The sequence below is a fragment of the Gouania willdenowi genome, chromosome 12 (assembly GCF_900634775.1).
Source record: "Gouania willdenowi chromosome 12, fGouWil2.1, whole genome shotgun sequence".
NCBI classification, from domain to species: Eukaryota; Metazoa; Chordata; class Actinopteri; order Blenniiformes; family Gobiesocidae; genus Gouania; species Gouania willdenowi.
The window spans coordinates 24046218-24063852 of record NC_041055.1 but is presented as its reverse complement, the minus strand read 5'-3'; the positions used below and the strand labels follow the sequence as shown (position 1 = coordinate 24063852).

General features: G+C 40.4%; 1 protein-coding gene across 1 annotated transcript; it reads left to right on the top strand.

Annotated features, from left to right (window-relative positions):
• The first annotated feature begins 1772 nt into the window (after positions 1–1772).
• LOC114472977 (inactive phospholipid phosphatase 7) lies at positions 1773–13227 on the top strand. The gene is made up of 2 exons (XM_028462311.1): positions 1773–2757; positions 11831–13227. Exons 1-2 carry the CDS (start codon positions 2271–2273, stop codon positions 12217–12219), a joined length of 876 nt encoding a protein of 291 aa, XP_028318112.1. The 5' UTR covers positions 1773–2270; the 3' UTR covers positions 12220–13227.
• The last annotated feature ends 4408 nt before the right edge of the window (positions 13228–17635 follow it).

Here is a 17635-nt window from a genome sequence, read left to right as displayed (position 1 = left end):
GCTATGCGCTGGTCTATCCGAGCTGCCTGACAAGCAGCTTTATAAAGCTCTCACTGACGTCACTTCCTCTTTCAGCTGCAAGCATGTTGGGAATTGTAGTACAATTTTTTTTATATGTATATATATATTTCTCAAAGGCAGGGGTTCTCTACCATGGGGTCAGGACCCCATTTGGGGTCGCGAGACACTGGGAGAGGGTCACCAGATGCCTTCAAGAAAAAAAATTGAGCCCATTTTTTCATATTTTTCTTTTTTTTTTAACCTTTTTCTGGAACTACACCTAACTTGCCATATTGTAACCTATTTTTCATCACTATAGTACAGTATATGTGTGCTCTTTTTTTTTTTTTTTTTTGTTGCTATATTACTTCCATTTCTGCCACTTCGCCATCAAATTTCAAAGCCTTTTCTGCACATTTTTTCACTTTCAAGACATTTCCGGCACTTCAAAACCATTTCCACCACTTTTCCTTCCCGGTGTCACATATGTCAACCCATTATTGTCACTTTTAACCTCTTTTGACAATATTTCATGCTTATTTTTGACTATTTAATCACATTCACACGATTTGTCATGGCCATTATTTGCCAGTTTGAACTAATTGTAGTTGAGACATCAACAATAGCTCAGGCGGGGCGCTAGTTTGGCGTTGGTCAGAACACCATTTAAGGCCACGTTTCAAGAGTATGATGTAGGAAAGGGCAGAGAGAGGTTCCAGATTGTTCACGTCTTCTTTACTTTCCATTGAAGCAGCACACACGTGCGTTTGTGGCTGGTTGTTTGTATTCTTGTGCGTGTGGTGTCTTTATTTACGCACACGATAACTTCTAATTCAGTTCTCGTAGCACATTTCACCCAATTTTCAACCATTTTTGGTCACTTTTAGCCCATTTTATTTCCAAATAAAACAAGGATTTCCATTGTTAAGATGACTACATGGCTCAAATAATAATAAGCTTCCTGGATAACAGTGGATATTATTCAGATAAATAAATAAATGTGGTTATCACATATTTATAGAACAATGGACCATCATTTTTGCTGACTTTGTGCTATATGGCATGCAGAAAAGTGCATGCGTTTGATTGTGGACCTCATTCTCACATCAGGGAAGTTGAGCCCATAATCAGGTAGTAGTGGTTCGGGGGTCTATTTTTGTGTTGCCCCTGAAATAAGCACATAAAATGACACATAAACCCCAAATTACATCAAAATTGCACAACATTACCAACAATTATACAAAAAGGCTGACAAGAATACATACATTTACTCTGAAAACCCATAAGATGACTACAAATACAACCAAAAAATGAATTTAAAACATACAAAATAAACACAATTACCAAAAAAAAAAAAGAAAAAACCTATACAAAATAACAAAGAATTCCACAAAAGGACAACAAGAATACATACTGTACATTTACTAAAAAAAACCACACAAGATAATGAAAATACAACCAAAAATTAAATAGAAAAAATACACAAAATGACGACGAAAATACACTGTAAAGAAATCACTACAAGTAGCAAATATACCCTGTCCAAATGAGTGAATGTTCTCAGTTTGGATTCATTTTTCCCCCATAATTGGTTGTTTAAATCCTAAGGATCAACCAAACATTTTCTATTAAATTGGTATTTACTTTGTAACAGACGGGGATCTGTGTGCCTGTACCTTTAACTGTGAAAATCCCCAGTTAGTTTGGCTTGGCCCACCATGTTTAAGCACCATGGAGAACTCCGCACGACGCAGAGCGCAACTCGAACTCTGAATACAAAATTGTGCGTAACCTCCGTATGAAAGTGAAGCGGAAGGACCAAAAACTGCGTTGTGCTTCCTGCTCTTCCTTTGTTTACCGCTGATAACTTGGGGCGTGTGTGTGTGATCTGACGTGTTTTGGAGGCTGAGGGATGTTTTTATTCTTCTCTCGGTAAGATGACCTGCGTTATGCTCCATCTGAGCCTGTTTTCGCACGGACTGGAGCACCTGTTTGTTGCGTCTATGCGCAATCTTGGTGCGTAAAGTGTGGCTAGTTCGTCTCCATGCTGTAGATCGGGTTTCGGGCCCATGAGCAAATGCCATCCAATCCACTCTTTCTGTCCGCACGGTATAAACAGCATGGCCATCGCACATTCCGGAGGGTCTAAATATATCTATTAAGGCCACTGGAGGGGGGAGGACTACTGGTGCAGGCTGTTTATCCTGGGACTGGTGAACCAGCACCACTTGAATTGTCTCCTGGAGGAGAAGTTTGCCCTTATTTCAAACATGCCCTCGGGTTCCAACGCCAGGTCCAGGACACGGGACAGGAACAATGTCCTGAGCAGACCAGAGTTCATGTCTCTGAACCAGCAGCAGCCCCCCCGGGCCGGGGTCCACGCTGAGAGCCGAGGAGGCTCCAGGCGACTTGTTCCACCCAAGAACCAGAGCAGCCCGCAGCAGAGCGAGGAGCCAGCGGACAGTGGCGGCACCAAGGACCGGAGGGAGTCCACCAGGATGCCCGAGGAGGACTGCATGCAGCTCAACCCTTCCTTCAAGGGGATCGCCATCAACTCCCTCCTCGCCATTGACATCTGCCTTTCCAAGCGCATGGGCGTGTGCGCGTACACGTGGTCCCCGTGGGGGGGCTGCCGCTCCATCGTGTCTTTGCTGTCGCTGACCGGGCACGGGATCACGTGGATCATTGGCACGATCGTGTGTCTGACACGCAGCAACACCCTGGCTGGACAGGAGGTGCTGGTCAACCTGCTGCTGGGTAAATAACGCACCACTCTGACATGAAAGATCCTCACGTCACTGATCAGGATTTCTATCTGGGACTGGCAACATGCACCATATAGTCCTGAGAAGAACCTTTATCCTGAACTGTAAACACAGGCTCATGGCTCCAACATATGGAGGACCAAACCTGCCAAAAATAAATAATTAAATAAATTGAATAAAAGAGCAAAAATAAAAACAAAACAAAACTGCAAATATGAAATAACTGATTAAATAAATACAAGTTAAAAAAAATGAAATGAAAGATAAATGGGCACACTTTACTTGAAGTTTTATACATAAGGCTGACATTACACTGTCATTATCTGTCATTAACATGAAGTGTCATGAAGGCTGTCATTAAGGGATCTTTGTTACCCTAACCCCTAACCCCACTAGATCCCTCCACCTAACCCAAAAAATGCCAACATAGCTCCAACGGTGTCATAATTTAGCCAACGAGCTAAAAATATCAAGATTTATATCGTGTATCACCATTTTGAGAAAAAAATATTGAGATATGAGTTTTGGTCCATATTGCCCAGCCCTATGGTAAAGCTAAATATCTATAAAACATGTTGTAATGACTTAGTTACTGTTGGTAGACACAAGAAAAGGTTCAGTGAAGACTGGAAAACATTACAAAAAAGTTCAGTAGACAATGATTGACCAGGGATTTCCATCCAGGGTACGGGTATACCACACATATAAGCACATTACAGGGGAAGGGGGATGCAGAAATTCATTAATTTCATGATAATAGAATTTTTTTCATATAGTTCCATCTTTTAGAATTGCAAACAAGGTATGTGTGGAAGAGACAGTTTTTCTACAAGGTAAATTATTTTGACCAAACTCTCTATAGATGTATTAAAAGACAAAATGCTAAAAATGGCCAATATGTCATAGGAATACATTAACAAATGGCTACTGTTGCTTTTAGTTTTCAATCAATGGACCATTGTTTGCAAGTTAATTAGATTAAAATCATGATAAAACAATAAAAGAGTCAACTTTTGAAGACATTTTTGATTTATTGATTGTGCCATTTGCTCTTGTGGTTGGAGGTCGACCGATATGGGATTTTCAAAGGCCAATGCCGATATCGATTTAAAAAAAATCAGCCAATGGCCGATATCTAAAGCCGATATTTGAGGCCGATATACTTTTTTTTTTAAAAATTCACATTGACTATGAAAGAAAATTGAAACACTCATATGATATAAATGTATATATTAAATACACCAATAAAACAAAAAGTACAGGACGGGTAAGTAGCAGTAAAGCACAACAACAATATACAATGTCGGTTTAAACTAAATATTAGTTTTAGGTAGAATCACTCACTCCTTCCCTCTGTTCACAGCCACCACCATTATACCCACGCTTCACACTTGTCACCATATGCACAACTATAAAATCACATCTCACTCTCACTTTATTTTTTGATTTTATTTATTTTATTTTTTTCACTTGTCTGCACATGCTGTCAAAGGTCAACACTATAAGAAGTGTAATCATTTTGAGACAGCAATGCATGTTTTGTTATCGCAATGAAATAAATTAATTTATTTTATTGCTTAATTGTGACCATCACCAGCCCTCCCTAAGGAAGGGTAAGAAACACTTTATTATAGGGAGGATATAAAAAGGGAGAGCAGTGTTATACCTAGGTGAGGGGGAGGTGGGGGAGGGTAAGGGAGCAGGGAGGAGAGACTCACCATATTGTGCTTATTATGATGTGTAATCAAGCCAGTCTGGTGACAAGTGTGAGGTGTAGCTATAATGGTGGTGGCTGTGGACAGAGGGAAGTAGTGAATGGTAATACCTAAAGTAGGAATTTGGGATCAACGTGTCTAAAGTTAAGCCCAGTACGAGTTTTATCCTACATCCCAAGGCGTGCCAGTGCATTGTAGACCAGTGTATGTGCAAAAAACGCTACTGCAAACCCAGGCGCCGCCCTGGGCCTGCAGATGCAGCCAGGCCAGCAGAAAGAGTGGGGGCCAAGGAGCACCAAGCCATCCCCCCATGACGAGCAGCCCCCCAGATGCCCTCGAGATCCCAGGCCGAGAAGCAGCCACCGCCCCCCACATGCACAATGGAGAAAGGCCCAAGGAGCCGAGCACCCAGCGCATCCCACCATATATATGTATATATATATATATATATATATATATATATATATATATATATATACACTCTAGAAACTAGAGAAAAAGGAACATGAGAAACTAGAGAAATACCAGGGGCTCAGAGAAGAGTTGGAGAAAACCTGGCGGGTGAAGGCATCAGTGGTGCCCGTGGTCATTGGGGCACTCGGGGCAGTGACCCCCAAACTGGAGGAGTGGCTCCAGCAGATCCCAGGAAATACATCAGACATCTCGGTCCAGAAAAGTGCAGTTCTAGGAACAGCAAAGATACTGCGCAGAACCCTTGGAGGAAAAAAGAGACCGCCCGCGGAGGGTGAGAAAGAGTTTTTTTTTTATATATATATATGTATATATTTTTTTTTTTGGCCTATCTTGAAGAACGTCCATATATCGGTCGACCTCTACTTGTAATGTTTCATAGTTAGTTTACAACAGTAAAATATTGTCACCACTAATCTACTATCTTCATTAGGCTGAATGTGATCAGATCCCTCATGTTGCTCCACTGTTGCAGAAGCCATCATTTATTCATAGTGACAGGAATGAAAGAGACACGAATAAAACAAAAGACAATCCCATATTATTGGCAGCGCCTGTAGTGGTTAGCATATCTGCCTTGGATCTAAGAGAGTGGACACTTGGGTCCTGTCTGTGTGTGAGTTTGCATGTTCTCCCCATACTCATTTGGGTTTTCTCTGGCCAACACCTGTTGTTCTTAGAAATTGGTGTTTCGTCTTCAATGTAGCAGCTTCCTATTGATCAGATGATCTGGTTTATTTTATTTATTTATTTTTACCAAATTAAAATAACTGCTAAATGCATTTCCGTAGTTTTTCTTGAAGGTTTGCAGCTCGTACAGTATATACTGTAACTACAGAGTCGTGAAAGAGTATTTGCGCCCTTCCTTATTCCTGATTATTTTGCACATTTATCACACTTAAATGTTGTGTAATATCTAGGGATGTCCCGATACAACTCTTTCATTTCCAATATGATACCCATATTGCAGCCTTGCGTATCTGCCGATACCGATATTGATACCGATATATCAGCATGAATCATACATACTTTATAAAAAATAATAATTATTTATTTTGTCGTGTGGAATGTTAGAAAAGGCTTGATCAAGTGATGTTTCTCAAACAGAGAACAATAGTCAGCAACAGTAGGTATGAGAAAAACTGACCCATTTATTATTAACCAATTGGTTACATACATTTTTAACCGTCAACCTAATATCTACAGTATTCTAGAATTAAAAAAATACAAATCGGAAAATCCAGAAATTTGAATCCGATATCCGATTCGAATCCGATTTTGAATCCGATATTTGTTTTCAAGCTAATATCGGACCGATATCCGATATCGATATCGGCTCGGGACACCCCTAGTAATATCTTACAAAGACAAACCAAGTAAATATAAAATTCAGCTTCTAAATGATAATCCAAGTACAACTTTTCTTGTATCAAAAAGAAGTTGAAAATATTGCGGAGATTTCTACAAATGTTCCAAATGTTTTGTGGTTCTGGCCTGTACTCACAGACCTGCCAACCATCAGAAACTGAGTCACTACTGGCTCACAGACAAATGTGCGGTCTCACCTTCTACACCAGTCCATACGTGACGTGGGCATGTCATGAAGCCCAGTAGCTAAAAAACCCCCAACCATCCTCGCTCACCTCACAACCCAACCTCTCTTTGAATAAGAGCAGAGAATCGGTAGTTAAAGATGGTGGGGGCATTTTTTGGGAGGGTTGTGATTTTATAAAAAGGCGTCTATTAATAGATAGATGATAGATAGATAGATAGATACTTTATTCATCTCCAAGAGAAATTCACAGTTCCAGCAGCTTACAGGTATGGGAACACAGGGGCATGCAGGGAAAGTACAATGTAGAAATTTAAAAATTTAAAAATTAAGAAAAAAATTTAAAACAGTGCAAAGAAAGTACTAAGGTAAAATATAATGGTATAATATCGAAATACAGTATAGTGTGTGCCAGTCCAGTTGAAGTGCAGTTGTGCAGATGACAGTGTGCAAGATACAGTAGATGTGTGTGTGTGATAAAGTGCGTGTGTGACAGAGTGTGCATGGTGTGATTAGCATTAAGTCCAGTGTTCTATGGTTGATTTTATCGCCCCCCCCCAGAGTTGTTAAAGAGCCGCATGGCGTGGGGGAGGAACGATTTCCTCAGTCTGTCAGTGGAGCAGGACAATGACAGCAGTCTGTCACTGAAGCTGCTCCTCTGCCTGGAGATGGCGCTGTGCAGTGGATGGTGTGGATTGTCTATGATGGACAGTAGCCTGTTCAGAGTCCGTTTCTCTGCCACAGATGTAAGGCTGTCCAGCTCTGTGCCAACAACAGAACTTGCCTTCCTCACCAGTTTGTCCAGGCGTCCAGCGTCCTTCTTCTTGAGGCTGCCCCCCCAACACACCACTGCATACATGAGGGCGCTCGCTACTACAGACTGGTAGAAGATCTGTAGCAGCTTCTTGCAGATGTTGAAGGACGCCAGCCTTCTGAGGAAGTACAGACGGCTCTGTCCTTTCCTGCACAGGGCCTCTGTGTTGGCAGTCCAGTCCAGTTTGTCATCCAGCTGCACTCCCAGGTATTTGTAAGTGTGAACCACCTCCACACAGTCGCCTTTGATGTTGACAGGCTCAAGGTGCGGCCTGGTTCTCCTAAAGTCCACCACCATCTCCTTGGTCTTGGTGGCGTTGAGGAGCAGGTGGTTAGAGTCGCACCACGTGACGAAATCCTGGATCAGTTCCCTGTATTCCTCCTCCTGTCCACTCTTGATACAGCCAACGATGGCTGTGTCGTCCGCGAACTTCTGCACGTGGCAGAGCTCCGAGTTGTACTGGAAGTCGGACGTGTACAGGGTGAACAGGACCGGAGAGAGCACAGTTCCCTGCGGTGCTCCAGTGTTGCTGGTAACAGTGTCGGACCTGCAGTCCCCCAGTCGGACGTACTGAGGTCTGCCAGTCAGATAGTCTGTAATCCATGCCACCAGGTCTGATCCTACTCCCATCTCTGACAGTTTGTGCCTGAGGAGCAGAGGCTGGATGGTGTTAAAGGCGCTGGAGAAGTCCAAAAATGTAATCCTCACAGCACCACTGCCTCTGTCCAGGTGAGAAAGAGAACGGTGAAGCAAGAAGATGATGGCATCCTCTACTCCAACCTTCTCCCTGTAAGCAAACTGCAGAGGGTCGAGAGCGTGGTGGGTCTGTGGCCTCAGGTGATGGAGCAGCAGCCGTTCCATGGTCTTCATCACGTGGGACGTCAGGGCGACCGGCCTGAAGTCGTTCGGCTCCCCAGGATGTGGTTTCTTGGGGACTGGAATGATGCAGGATGTCTTCCACAGCTGGGGCACCCTCCCCTGTCCCAGGCTCAGGTTGAAGATACGCTGCAGGGGGTGTCCCAGTTCCTGCGCACAGGTCTTCAGTAGTCTGGGGGAGACTCCATCTGGACCTGTAGCTTTGCCAGGGCGTAGCCTCCTCAGCTCTCCACATACCTGAGCTGCTGTGATGGTGGGTGATGTGAGCGGGGGGGGGGAGGTGTCCTCTTCTGTGCTGGAGATGGCTTGTGGGGTTAGGTGGGTGGGGGTTGCTGTGCTCGTAGGTGCAGGGAGATCAAACCTATTAAAAAACTGGTTTAACTGGTTTGCCCTTTCCACATCAGCCTCAATGGGGGCTCCTTTCTTTGAGCTGCAGCCAGTGATGGTCTTCATCCCCTCCCATACCTCCCTCATGCTGTTGTTCTGCATCCTCTGTTCTATTTTCCTTCTGTATTGCTCCTTCCCCTCTCTGAGCTGGACTCTTAGTTCCTTCTGTATCCGCTTGAGCTCCTGTGTGTCACCATCTCTGAAGGCCTCCTTCTTCTGGTTCAGGAGGCCTTTGATGTCACTGGTTATCCAGGGCTTGTTGTTAGCGAAGCAGCGCACAGATCTTACTGGAACAACAACATCCATACAGAAGTTTATATAGTCCGTAGTGCAGTCAACCATCTCCTCCATGTTGTCATTGTGAGACTCCTGCAATACATCCCAGTCAGTGGTCTCAAAGCAGTCTTTCAGAGCCTGCTCAGCTTCAGGAGACCACTTCCTGAATGAGCGTGTGGTTATTTGTGACCTCCTCACTTTTGGTGTGTAGTGAGGTTTGATCAGGACGAGATTGTGGTCTGCTTTCCCCAGTGCAGGCAGGGGGATGGCACTGTATGCATCCTTAACGTTTGCATACATTAGATCTAGAGTCCTATTTCCCCTGGTGTTACAGTCCACATACTGGTGGAAAGCAGTCAGTGTTTTGTCCAGTGTAGCATGGTTGAAGTCCCCAGAGATAAGCATTAAAGCCTCAGGATGCTGTGTTTGTAGTTTAGCTACAGCGCTATGGATGACGTCACACGCCGCCTCCGCGTCGGCACGCGGAGGAATGTAAACAGTGACAACAATGGCGTGGCTGAACTCCCGCGGCACGTAGTAGGGACGTAAACTTACAGCCAAAAGTTCAATGTCCCTGCAACAGTGGGAGATTTTAACGCTCACATGCCCAGGATTACACCACCGTTTGTTTACATACAGTGCGAGTCCTCCTCCTTTGCGCTTCCCGCAGGCTCTAGTGTCTCTGTCCGCTCTGACTGTGCTGAAGCCCGGTAGCTCCACGTTAGCATCTGGGATGCTAGCTGTTAGCCACGTTTCAGTGAGGCACAGTAAACTGCACTCCCTGTAGGTCTTGACATTCTTTGTCAGCACAGCCAGTTCGTCGATCTTATTCGGTAGTGAGTTAACGTTTCCCATGATCACCGACGGTACCGGAGGCTTGTATCTCCACTTCTTTGCTAGCCGCTTAGCTTTAAGCAAAGCGCCGGCTCTGCAGCCTCGGTACGGCTTCCTTACGTCATCAGGTAAACATGGAACCACACCGTTGCGGGACTTTGCTCTCAGAGCGTGTAGAAAGTTCCTCGAGTAAACGAGTCTCGGTGTGTGTGTGTGTGTCTCATGTTCTTCTGACTGGCTCTCACTTTGTGGTTTTTATTGGGTTGGAGTCAGAGCTAAATTTGGAAATGAGAAGTGATGACTGGTTTGTGTAATTGTGAGGATACGTGTGTATTAACACTGTTATAAGGCACACACACAACCCTCCTCCTGCAAATAAAAAAAGAGTGGTGGTGGGGGTATATCATATGGTATATGTGCAAACATCTTTTTTTTTTTTTTTTTTTACAGTATTTTGTCGATACTTTCCTGCATATAAATATCAATACGCCTGCTAAAAACTTTTATTATAGATCCATCAGCTGATTTCATCAATATATCCTCCTCCAAGACATTTATACCAATGTGGCATCCAACAGTTAGCAAGACAACATGTGATGTTGAGGTATGATATTTGGTTTGCATGCATAGGGTCGTGTTTTTAAAGTTATTTTGGTTACAATAAATACAGTACTTTTTCCATTACACATGGTTAGGTAAAAATGTATAGATCATGGGTAAGTTGGTATAATATCCCCCAATCAAAACCTTCTTTCTCCACTAATGAAGGATTTTTTTGGTCGTTTTTAACATAATTGCTACGAATGACGCTGACAAAAAAAATGCTGTTAATACCCTTCGATAATAATGAGACCCAACATTATATAAACAAACATCCAAAACGATGTAGTTGACTTATTGTACAGTATGTATGCCACATAGGTTCCTAGTTCAGATCCCGGACAAGCCCCCAAATATATCACAGCCCAGCTGTCTCTACCAGCTGACTCAGTATAATGCAGTGTACACTATGGATATCATTAGGCTGACACAGAAAAAAAAAATACGCACCTTTCTCAGTGGTTCCCAGTCTTTTTTGTCCCCCCATTGCATTTTTGTCAAATCATGCCACCTCTTCATATCATTAGTACTCTCTCCATAATTTCATAAGCTTTTTCATTTTTTTCTCCTAAACCTCTAACTGCGTCTCGGACATTGGTTCCCAAAGGCTTAATCTACAAATTCAAAACAATGAGTTGGATTTAAAGCGGAATTTATTGTTTTAAAAATACAATGCTACTTTTATGTCATTACTTCAATAATAAGTAAATACAGTCTCCTTTGTAATATATACAGTAGCTAATTATTGTCTCCTATTGTCAGAAGTGTGATAAAATGGCCTCTGCATCATTAAATAATCCATTTTTATTACATCATAAGAAATGTAGTATTTTATTGAGTACACATACCCCTGTTTGGGAACAACTGGTCCAACGATCAAAGTTAATTCATTAATTTAATAGATTAAAGCACCCAGAGAAAACACATGCACAGAAAACAAACTCCTTAGAGAAGTTTTTAACTTTCACCTGAACAGTTGCATTTTGTTCATCAAGATCTACGTATGAATGTACACTTAAAAAACATGACATTTTCTGTTTTCTTTTGAACTTTATTTACTTTTGATGAATACTTTAGTACAGTGTTTCTCAAATGGGGGTACTCGGAGGCAGTACAGGGGACACTTGAGAGAGAAAGCGGGGAAATCAACAAATGAAAGCATTAAAAATATGGGGTTTTATCATGATTTTTTAGTTAAAACTGATAATCGCACTGAATATTTCCAGCAACTCACAAAACAACAACAAAAACACAAAATAAAGAACAGACAAACAACAACAAAATACACAAAATGATTAAAGAAAAACACACAAAATAATGATAGAAATGGATCAAAATGTTGTAGTCGGACATAAGGGGGTACGTAGATTTAAATGTAAGAGAAAGGGGGATTGTGTGCCAGTTAGAGAGCCACAATCAATTGAGCAATTGAATTTTATCTCGAAAGTCTTAAATCAAAAATAACATGTGAAACACAATATTTCCTTCTTCAACACCTTAACATCATACTCACCTTGTTTTTCCCTTGTTTCTGTGACAGCCCTTATCCTGGACGTGATGACCGTGGCAGGGGTTCAGAGACTGATAAAGCGCAAAGGACCCTGGGAAATGACACCGGGCTTCTTCGACTACATCGCCATGGATGTGTACTCTTTCCCCGCTGCTCACGCCAGCCGAGCTGCCATGGTTTCCAAGTTCCTGCTGTCCCACCTGGTCCTGGCCGTGCCGCTCCGCATCCTGTTGACGCTCTGGGCCTTCCTGGTGGGCTTGTCCCGGGTGCTGCTGGGAAAACACCACCTCACAGATATGGTGTGCGGCTTCGCGCTGGGCTTGCTTCATTTCAGCCTAATGGAGACGGTGTGGCTCTCGTCCAATACGTGTCAGACTCTTATTTCCATCAGCACGCTCAGCTGGAGCCCCCTTTTCTGAGTTCTTTTACGTGAGAACGACTTCTTTGAAATAACAAAAGACTTTGTCTTAGTCTTGGTTATTTTGGCGAGGTTTTTATTGCTGTCTGCAAACAGACAGGCATCAGTATTGGTCACCCTTATTACAGGCATGTCCTATGGTCTGTCAAACTTTCCCTAGAATATTCATAAATGTACAGCTTTTTCTTTTTCTGAAATCAAAATGAAGAGAAACTCGCAGTGACTTTGGATAAACAAGGCATTTAGTGACGTGAAAACCATAACCTCTGTGTACGACTGTTAAAAGGCCCTAGAGGACACTGGCCAGTAGGGGTGTGCATTGCCATGAATATGACGATACGACACGATATATCCCGATATATCCCAATACTAAACAATATGATATGCTTCGCGATATACCGCTATGTCAATAATTACAAGTTTCGCCTCTACAAATACAAAATATTGACAAAAATTATTATCTCGATATTTTTTCTCAAAATAGCGATATATATACGATAAAAATCTCAATATTTTTAACTCAAAGTCTTACCAGAACGACGATTCTGGGTTCAATTTGCGCAAAATGCCACACTGGTCCATTCATTAACAAGGAGCTGCAAAATATGTGCCTCTTATGGCTGTTTCTCCTATAAGGGACAGCACGTGTGAGTGAGTTCTGTCTAAGGTTATAATGTTCTCAACAATCCATTTAACTGTGATTTTCATGTCGTTCTGAGATGTAGCGAAAGCAGCCACTCCTAATATGGGTTTTTTTTATTGAACAATAAGCTATAAAATAAAAAAATATCATTATAGGCAATATTGTAATTTTCTATATCGCCAAAACAGAAATCTCGATATATCTTGACTCTCGATATGTTGCCCAGAGCCCTAGTAGAGAATGGTATGAAATACAATGCATTTCTTTTATTTGAAACTTGCGAGAACGAGTAAAATGTAACTAACTGTAATTTAAGTACCAATATAAAAAACAAGAGGTATGTTCATCAAACTGTCAAATTACATTTTTCAAAAAAGTTGAACTTTTGCTTTTACAACAGATTCTGATTCTAATAAGCTCGTAAATCTTTAAAAAAAATTAAATACATAAATAAAAAAAATAAAAAAAACACACATCTATAAAAGTGCTCGGTATGTTTTATGAAAATAAAGTGCAATCAACTTCCAAACTGACATCTAGTGACCGGGCATTTACGTAATGTTTGTTTTTGTAAAAAAAACATGACTAAAAAAATCGATTTGCTCATTTTTTGGTTCGATACGATAATCGCGCAGTGAAATATTGTGATATACTGTATCACCCTTACTGGCCAGGTCCAAAAAATACAACTGTTTGCTTGCAGTTGACATTAGGATGCACTGTCCTGATTCTGAAGGCCTCGAGGCATATGCGCTCAATGAAGTAGTGTGATGAGAAACGCTGTGTCAGGAAAGTAACATTGTAAAAAAAATTTGATTTTTCACATCATTGAAGGTCATTTATGGGCTTCATTCAATCTGAGGTGTGTTGAGAAATTCGTTTAATACATATATTTTGCAAAGTGTATTAAAACATTGCTTATTTTGAAAGTGCTCAGGGTAACACAGACACAAACCAACATAGTTTAAAACAAACAAACAAACAAAAAAAACATTATTTTTAACATCTTTCTATATATATTTCCCACAGTTCCACATCCAAAAATGCTCCTGAATTGCATGTGTATTCTTTATTTATTGTATGATGATGGCCTTTTTTTGAGCAGTTTATTTCACCAGTTTAACTACAACAGACGGTCACTCCTCTACTTGTGATTTACTGACTTTGAATCTGTTTGAAATAAAACTGCAGATATTCATTCTAAGCACAGCCGGGCTTTAATGTACGTAAGCTTGGCTGCGTTTAGGTTTTTGTTAGTGATGCTGATTATCTGCCCCAATAAACTACTGAGGCATGTGTCTGCGCGTGTGTGTATGTGTGAGAATGTGTGGCAAATGCATGTTGTGAGAAGAAACATGGCGGGGCGCTCAGGGCAAATACTGTATGCTGTTTACTGTCCCTATAAACACTCACACACGATGTGGAATTGAATTGTTTAGGTAATAAATACACATTTTTCTTACCTTATGTGACAAAAATCTGATGACGCACTGCCTCGGTGTAGGTGTAGGTTTGCTTTATTTGTTCTGTACATTTGTTTTTACTCAGTTGTTCCATCGTCATGAATAAAAACAGATGAGAAGAGGATTTGTGTTTTTATCAGTAATTTACAAAAGTTATGGAACACGTGCATGCTGTAGATTCCTTTAACAATTTTGTACGTTTAGATCTTTGAATGTTTGAATTTGCATCTTTTTAGTGCTGTAAGAATTTTTTTTGGGAATTTAATGACAAACAAAATGAAAACTAAGAGTTTTCCAGCTAGAAATGAAATAAAATTGGAATTAATCTGAAGTAATCTTAATGTAGAAACAGCCAGAATTCTGACATGTGTCTTACTTTTTCTTTTTTTTTTTGAAAGCAAAGACAGAATCTGGGGGTGTCGACTCATGGGTGGGGACCTAAAAATGGGGCGCAGAAGTGTTTGCCTTGGGTCATTTACCAAGTAAAAAAATAAAATAAAAATTTGATTTTTATCATAGAATTCTGAGAGGATCCATTAATGCAGGGGTTCTCAACCATGGGGTCTGGACCCCATTTGGGGTTGCAAGACACTGGGAGGGAGTCGCCAGATGCCTTCAAAAAACTAAGAATACTAAGAATTTCTGAACAATTTGAGCCCATTTTTGGTTATTTTCAAGTTTTTTCTGCAACTGCATCAAACTTGCCATATTTTAACCTATTTCCATCACTTTTTCTTGCCATATTTCTGTTCATTTTAATGCATTTTAGCTCCGCTATTCTCATATCTGCCACTTCTGGATCAAATTTCAATTCCTTTGCTGCATTTTTTTTCTGCTTTCAAGACATTTTCAGCATTTATAAACGCTTTCCATCCCTTTTCCCACCTAATGTTGCATACAGTGCATATTATTGTCACTTTTAACCTCTTTTCACCATGTTTCACACCTATTTTTTTCATTTATTTTTTTGCCAATTTAACCACATTCACGATTTGTCATTCTGATTATTTGCCAGTTTAAACTAATTGTTCCTACTTTTTAAATTACATTACAGAACAACTGCATTAATGCATATGATTACAGTCTATTTACACTGTGACGATGTGGCGATAATGAATTAAAAACACATCCTTGTAGCTTTTTTTTTTTTTTTTTTTTTTAAGGTTATTATCATGATTTATGTGTTGTTGTCTTTTTTTGTTTTCTGGACATTATTTTTAGTTTTTGCATTACTGCTGTAAAACCCTGACTCAGTTTAATTAAATGGTGTTTATTTATTAGTTCTGTTCAGTCAGTCAATTTCTCTTAGAGTAGCAGAAAATGTATGTAACAAAACTAAATTTGGAAACTGGGACATAACGCTAAGAAATTGACATCAAGAAGTGATCTGTGATGATTTGCTCAATTGCTAAATAGCTGTTTTTCTATTAGATGCAAAAGAGCATTAGTCTAGAAAAGTGGTTCCCAAATGTTTCACAGTCCCCTACTCCTGTACACTTAATAAACATAATGTCATACACAATGTAGAGCTACAGTGAAATTAATCCCTGGATTTTACCTCCTGTTGAAAAATAATACAATAATGATAATAACTACAATATTTGAAGAAAATGCAAGTGAGGATACAGGTGCTGGCTTTTGTCATCCTGTCTTAGCTTAGCATTAGCCAGGATTAGCATTAGCCAGCATTAACATTAGCCTAGCAATAGCATTAGCCTAGCATTACCATTGACCTAGCATTACCTTCAACCTAGCATTGCCATTAACCTAGCAATAGCAATAACCTAGCATGAGCATTAGCCTAGCATTACCATTGACCTAGCATTACCTTCAACCTAGCATTGCCATTAACCTAGCAATAGCAATAACCTAGCATTAGCATTAGCCTAGCATTACCATTGACCTAGAATTACCTTCAACCTTGCATTACCTTCAACCTTGCATTACCATTAACCTAGCAATAGCAATAACCTAGCATTAGCATTAGCCTAGCATTACCTTCAACCTAGCATTACCATTAACCTAGCAATAGCAATAACCTAGCATTAGCATTAATATTAACTTAGCATTAGCTTTAACCTAGCATTAGCCTAGCATTTCCATTGACCTAGCATTACCTTCAACCTAGCATTACCATGAACCTAGTAATAGCATTAACCTATGAATAGTAATAACCTAGCATTAGCATTAGCATTGACTTAGCATTAGCTTTAACCTAGCATTACCCTAGCAATATCATTAGCATAACATTGGCATTCACTTAGCATTTGCTTTAATCTAGCATTAGCCTTGCAATAGCATTAGCATTAACCTAGCATTAGCATTTGCTGCTCTATTTATATTCTAATTTACAATGTTGTCACGGTGTTTTTAATTTTCATTCACGTACCCCTTATGACAATCTGCGTACCCCTGGGAGTACCCGTACCCCACTTTGGGAACCAAGGGTCTAGAAGAAGGTTAATCTAATGTATATATAAGACACTTCTAACTATCTGATGGATTGTTGATGGATTCCTGCCCATTGCATGCACCAGATCCCACAACACACACACACACACACACACACACACACACACACACACGCACACACGCACACGCACACACGCACACACACACGCACACACACACACACACACACACACACACACACACACACACACACACACACACACACACACACACACACAGACACACACACACACACACACACACACACACACACACACCCCACTATTGTGTCTCCATTCCCAGTTTGGGTTTCACACTAAATAGATAAATGTTCCATAAGACGTAACAATCCTCCCAGGTGTGTCATTAGAGGTTTGAATGAAAACAGGCTCTTTGGATCATGTTTACCTCCATGAAGAACTGTGAGCCGGAAACAGTTGGAAAAGTTTCATTTGGGGAAAAAAGAAGGAAAAATAGGAGTCTATAAGTGAATAACTAAATAAACATGAAAAATAACAAAAAGGAAAATTGATAATTGATTTAAAAATACAAAAGTTAATATATATATATATATATATATATATATTGTCCAAAAATGTGATATAGATTGATAAATAAAAGTTAAATAAAAAAAAAACAAAAACAAATATACGGTAATGAATTCTTTTTTTTTTCTTTGCTTTTATTCATTAAATCCTGTATTTTATACAGATAGACTATATTTTATTTTATTTTTTATTTGTTCTTTAATTCATTTATTTTTTAAGTTTGCCAGGTTTGGGTCACAACAAAATATAAATATAAATGAGGGGGGGTGTCCTAAGTGTGTCAGTGTTAAACTGTTCCCCTACCACTGGATT